This window comes from Argopecten irradians, chromosome 6 (assembly GCF_041381155.1).
Source record: "Argopecten irradians isolate NY chromosome 6, Ai_NY, whole genome shotgun sequence".
Lineage (NCBI taxonomy): Eukaryota > Metazoa > Mollusca > Bivalvia > Pectinida > Pectinidae > Argopecten > Argopecten irradians.
Window position 1 is genome coordinate 22,720,493 of NC_091139.1, and position 6,585 is coordinate 22,727,077.

At 35.3% G+C, this 6,585-nt stretch overlaps 1 protein-coding gene across 1 annotated transcript; it reads right to left on the minus strand.

Annotated features, from left to right (window-relative positions):
- Positions 1-1,976: 1,976 nt before the first annotated feature.
- On the minus strand, positions 1,977-5,997 carry LOC138325355 (zinc finger protein 511-like). The gene is given in 7 exon segments (XM_069270947.1): positions 1,977-2,257; positions 2,725-2,892; positions 3,463-3,587; positions 4,151-4,292; positions 5,453-5,537; positions 5,778-5,832; positions 5,834-5,997. Coding segments are annotated over 7 exon segments (810 nt in total). The 5' UTR covers positions 5,891-5,997; the 3' UTR covers positions 1,977-2,079.
- Between the last annotated feature and the right edge of the window lie 588 nt (positions 5,998-6,585).

Below are 6,585 nucleotides of genomic sequence, written 5' to 3' on the forward strand. Positions count from 1 at the left end.
ACTAAACTCAATCATCCTTTGATTTGATTATTGTTTGAACAGCCAGACAGGGACACTGTCTGGTTCAGTTCCATTAAAAAGGAAACACAAAGTACCATAAGGTCAAGAGTTTTGTAGCAAGCTGGAGTGAAAGGCTTCAAATATTGTTCAAATTAATAACCTTGACCTTCATTCAAGGTCACGAGTCACTACTTGCAATCATTCATAACTGAGAGGCACATAGTCCTGATATTGAATCTGTAGCATGCTAGGATGAAAGTATGAAGGGCTTTATTAGTTCATTACAGTTATGCAGGTAGGTATTGTAATTGTGACGTCATACTTTTTGGAGTCAAGGATGTGAATTGCACTCAGAAAATAACTCAATGGATACCTACCCTCAAGTGAGCTAACTGTAATATGCAAAGACAGACTATGCCCCAATGCCAGATCTTTAGGTTCATTGGTTATTGACAAGAAACAAGAGATCCCAAGATGGGATCTTGGTGCCAAAGAATGATCTAATGTCTGACAATGGAAAGAGATATCTTTTCTCTGCTTTTCAAACTTTGACTGCATCCTACATATAAAAATTGGGTTTGAGACAGGTTGCTTCAGTACTTTCTGAGAAACAAACTTCAATTATCAAAATCCAAAGATGACTGCCTGTTGGCCATCTTGTTCACCGATCGGTCCAAAAACGCACTATGCACAACTAAGGCCCTAGGGGGGAACCTGCATGTGAAATATGAGACAGATCCCTTCAGTGCTTTTTAGCTTGCCTATTCGAAGAATAGGGGGAGCTAATGTTGTCACCCCAATCGGCGTCGGCGTCAGCGTTGGCGTCCCATTTCACGTTAAAGTTTTTGAGCAAGTTTTCTGTTTCGTCAATTGTTAAGCTTAAGTCATCATAAATGTTTACAATTTTATTTTCCTAATGTTGTATGGATGCTGAACGTGATAATACAACCAATTTGGGGCCCTTTAGGTTTTTTTTGAGTCTGTTAATTTGTCATATTTCCATGTTAAAGTTTTTGAGCAAGTTTCTCTTTTTGTCTATTGTTTAAGCTTAAGTCATCATAAATGTTTATGATTTTATTTTCCTAATGTGTGTATGGATGCTGAACGTGATAATACAACCAATTTGGGGTCCTTTAGGGTTTTTTTTTTGAGTCTGTTAATTTGTCATATTTCCATGTTATAGTTTTTGAGCAATGTTTCTGAATATTTTGTCAATTGTTAAGAATAAGTCATCAAAAGATGTTTATGATTTTACCATACACCGACATCAAACCTAATGTGTCAAACACCATATGGATGCTGAACGTGATAATTATAAAATACATACAACCAATTTGGAGGCCCTTTAGGGTTTTTTTTGAGTCTGTTAATTTTGTCATATTTCCATGTTGAAATATTGTAAATACTTGAACATCAACTTCTTCTGAATAGGCGAGCTTTGCTGTTATCTCCAACAGCTCTTGTTGAGAAATAGTGGTAACAATCTTTATCAAAATTCAAGATGGCAGTCTGTTGGCCCATCTTGTTCACTGATCGGTCCAAAGTGTATGATGCACAACTAGAGCCCTAAGGCAACCTGTATATGAAATTTCAGACAGATCCCTTCAGTACTTTCTGAGAAATATTGGAAACAAACTTCATCTTTCAAAATTCAAGATGGCAGCCTGTCGGCCATCTTGTTCATCGATAGGTCCCAAAATGCAATATGCTCAACTTTGGCCCTAGGGTAACCTGCATGTAAAATTTGGGACATATCCCATCAGCACTTTCTGAGAAATAGCAGTAACAAGAATTTTTTAATGGACTGAAAGACATACAGACGGAAGGAAGGATGGACGGACAACGGACGAAAGGCGATTTGAATAGTCCACCATCTGATAATGGGTGGACTTAAAAATAAAAGGTTTTGGCCTATTCAATACCTGTGAACTTGAATGAAAACAAATGAAGTTTATTAAAAGAATAAAACATTTCCACAAAATTCAACAGTTTATTCACATTTAATAATATACAATACAATAGAGCTTGTTTCATAGCCTGTAGATCTATATTCTCCAAGGCGATTAATTGATTCTGTATTTAGGTAAGAGCTTGTTTCATAGCCTGTAGATCTATATTTTCTATGTCTACATGTGTGTCCATATTTTCCATGCCTCTGTTGTGCCAGTGCTTTTTATTGCCCCTTCCACGTCCTCTCCCTCGCGTTCTTTGGAATGACCGACTTGTTCCTTGACCAAAGCAAATATTGTTTGGAACTCTGCAACATATATGTAAAAATGAACAATAACAAAATTGTTTTTTATAACTAAGGTACTGTAAACTGGATTACGTGAAAAGGAAAACACTAATTACACGAATGCCTTTTTAATGCAAAAAATGTTCCCGACACGAAAGTTTTGTGTCTGTATGAAACTATTCTGCAAAAAGTTAACAGTAACATTTACTGTGAAAATAATATTACAAAATGCTGACACATGCAAATCACAATATTAAACATTCGCAAATATTCCATATTTTCAGTGCTTAACTGTCTAATGTCGTGATACTAAGTAGAGGAGTCCATCCACAAAGTAATATTACTTTGTGGACTACAATTAATCCTTCATTTAAAAATTTGCTTGAAAATTTCATTTGTGGAGACCTAAATACAACAGAGCTCTGTGTTCTTGTAGCTAAACTTGCTCTTGCCCAATATTGGGCATGCCACCTCAAACACAAACTCACTTGTAGGAAAACTGCCTCCTCGGTGGTGATGTATCCTTCATTTTCTCCGCCTCTTTCGCCCCAAATGGTCCACCTGGTCCATTCACTCCTTCAGTAACTGATACTGTTGTCTCCATTGTGTCAAACGTTGTGATTTCCATTTCTGACAATTTCCCACCATTGCTTTTACTGAAACCACAGAATAAATATCACAAACCACATTATAACAGAAGTAACTATATTCACTGAACAGACAACATTTGATTTACTTTGTCCTAGTTGGTACTGCCCATGTCGTCACGGGGGAGGCCACATACACTTTTTAAATATAATATTGAATACATTTTGTCAAAGTAGGCCCTGCCCCTTTGGGGCCTCCATTTAATTTTTTGCTTTGTGTCCTATTAACAGCCAGGGTCAATCAAGAACATGTCATGTTATTAAGGAGGTGTAAGAAAGCTGGAGTACCTGTAGAAAAACCACCGACCTGTGGTCAAAAGTTGGCAACTGGCCCACATGGAATTCAAACTCGCGACCCAGACATGAAGGACCTATATTGAGATATCTAAAATGACTCAGTCACCACAGCCCCTTTCTCTCTGGTATCCAGGAAAACCAAGATCTATCATGATACAACAAATGCATCCTTTGATATTCCTAGCTGGCTTCGCCCCTCTAGCCCCAGTATCAAATGAGAACAACTTTCTATCAAAATACAAGAAGCTGATTGTGATAAAAAAGACTCTGGAATCTATGTACCTCTGTTTACTCTGCTCTCGATCAAATCTGTAGTTACTTGGGTATTTGTGAAACTTGATGACATGATTTTTCCTTTCTTTTCTTGTAGAAAACTTGCAATTACATGACTCAACCAAACACTGAAACTGATAAAGATAAACAATTTTATGATAAAATCTCCAGGTATTTTACATCTATAATAAATAAACAATTCATTATCATCAAAAACGGAACAACCATCTTCTGTGATCGCTCAGGCGACAAATGTGACATCACAATGATGTCAAAATAAGTGGCATCAGTAGTTCATGCACTGAAGTTTTCTAACTGCTTTTGATAATGCTATATAGTGGACTGCAGTAAAAATGTACGTATATACATTTATACCTCTAAAATACCAACTCAAATTCATACACTTATATCATAAAAATGATTTTGTTGTTAGCCCTGATCAAACTTTTCACTTTTAATTCAAATAAACTTAAGTTGAATTCTCAGATAACTCAAATGGTATACACAAGTACCACCTAATTTCAAGTAAGATATTATTTTTCTGAAATAAGCCATTATTAATTCTGATAGTAAAGATTCTTGTCAGAATGGATGTGCCTGAATATAAATGGCTTGTGGTTCTTATTGATAAACCTTTTTGTATCTATGGTTTGCTGCCCTTTCTCCTTTTGATATAGTAAAAAATATATATAAATACCATTGGTTGTTTCTCAGCTTGGACAGCAAACATGGAATCATGGCACTCTAGGATGTGAAGGTCCAGAAGATGATTGTTGGGGAAGTTTTTACGACATGTCTGACAAACTCGACTGTGTACCAAACCGTAGTGACTTTCATAGCTGTTAAATACAAAGACATCAACATTATTCCAAACAACAAAGATGGGTGAATCACTGTAAGATATACAATACACTATAACCATTTAGGCCACAGATTTTCTTAAGATCGAGGGACATGACTCTTACCATTACTACATAATTCTGATATATCAAGGGACACAACTCATATATTTATTGCTTATACTCCAAGGGACCTAACTGTAACCATTAACATAGGTTTCTAATTTCAACAAATTTTATTGACATGATGTTGCAGTCAAAAGGAGTGAATAACAGGCAAAGCCTATATATATTCTTTTCTAGTTTTCTAAAATTCCAAACCATTACCACAGATTTATGTTACATCAAGGGACATAACTCTAACCATTACCACAGATTTCTGATACCTCAAGGGACATAACTCTAACCATTACCACAGATTTCTGATACCTCAAGGGACATAACTCTAACCATTACCACAGATTTCTGATACCTCAAGGGACATTAACTCATAAATAATTTTACAGGTTTGTTATAAGGTCTCTAATTCTCCATATCCCACAGGATAATCTGGTCAAACACTGAGTTGAGACACTTGACAAACATATTAACGCAAGATCTAGAGCATGAGGACAGACTGCTGGGCCACATCATGTACATGTTCAATTGTCATGTGAGCTGGAGAGTAGAGCTACATGTAATATCATGTGAATTGCATGATTACTTCTTTAAGTTTGATTATTGTTAAAAGATTCTCATTCTTCGACATTTAAAGTGATTTTTCAGGGTATTTTTGGGGAAAAGTTTTCCTAACAAATTGGGAATTTTTAATACCAAAAAGAGCAGCTTGGGAAAAAAGCTACCCATTACTGAACATGGTATAATAAGTGATTAGATATTGTATAACAGTAAACTGTTTCATTTTATCAAAAGGTGACGGCCATAACTACAGTTTCAGAGTAGTTTGTTTTAGATTAAACAACGAGGGGAGAGCTTTTCAGTTTTGTTTGTTTTTCAGAGATTTGATTTGGGATTTTATCCATCGTAATTGTGAAAAAATAGAGGGGTTGGGCATTGGGAATGGGGTCTGTAGTATATAAGGAGAAAAATCACTGATTTAAGTACCTGGAATGTGTGTTTGTAAATTCAAAATCTACAATAAATCAATGAAGTCCACATACCTTGCATGGGAACCAAAAGTCTTCCCACAGTTAGCTAGCTGACATAAAAACTCTTGATCTTGTTTCCTGAAAATTATATTGATAGCTTTTTAGATAAACCATGATTTTGATAAATTTCGCGAATTTTGATGCATCTGTAAATTTAGTAAAATTAAAACACCTGCCAATAATAGCAAAATTAAATCACCAGCAAATATTAACAAGTATACAGTAATATCTGTATAAGTATAGTTTTGCTTATCTTCAGGATATACATATAGGTTGGACTTTGTGACAGTCACACCTAAGTAATAAATTACCTTGTCTCTTGGATCTCCTCCTCCACCAGAAGTTACATGTTTAGATGGATAGTAACACAGATTGTTTCCCTCCTCAAAAAAAACTACAGTCCATCGTAAGTCTCCGCTTACAAACTTTCCATCGGCATGGCACACCCATACTTTTACTTGTCAAAATTTCTCACAAAAAAAATGTTTATCAAAATTAAAGTCTTTGAAATAAATAGAAAGAAAAAAAAACCTGTTTATGCTTTATTTGTACTTCATTTTTCTACCATAGGAAATGACAGTCTGTCCATGATGTCATCTATTCGGTTTTGAAGAGTATCCAGAATATCAGCAGAAATGAAGAGGTGTGTCTCGTCTAGGTCCTGTAGAACAAACTTGGATTTAAATGCGTCCGTTTCGTCCAAATGGAGAAGGAACTGCTTCATGGCTGGGTCACATTCTACCAGGATCCCCTTCGTCACGTTTACCATATTAACCTGTAATAACACAGACAATTCATTTAAGCACTGATGTTTCTACTTTTTTAACTTAATTCATAGGGTATGAAAGAAATTTTTTTTGCAAAAAAAGTTTGCAAACAAAATTTATTATTACATCAATGCTTATTATTAATTTTCAGACTACTTGATAACATAAAGTATGTTTAAATGTGTGATCAGATTCTTTTGATTTTCCAATGGATAGTTTTTTCTAAATCAATATGCAATGTTGACATCTCTATTGTGACCATTGTGATGTTATGATTACGTCAGATTTTCGCGCCATTCTCAGATTTTTCTTCATAGTTAGTATACCATTTCCTATACAGCTACTGGGACCTAACCAGTAGTCGTGATTATTCTACAG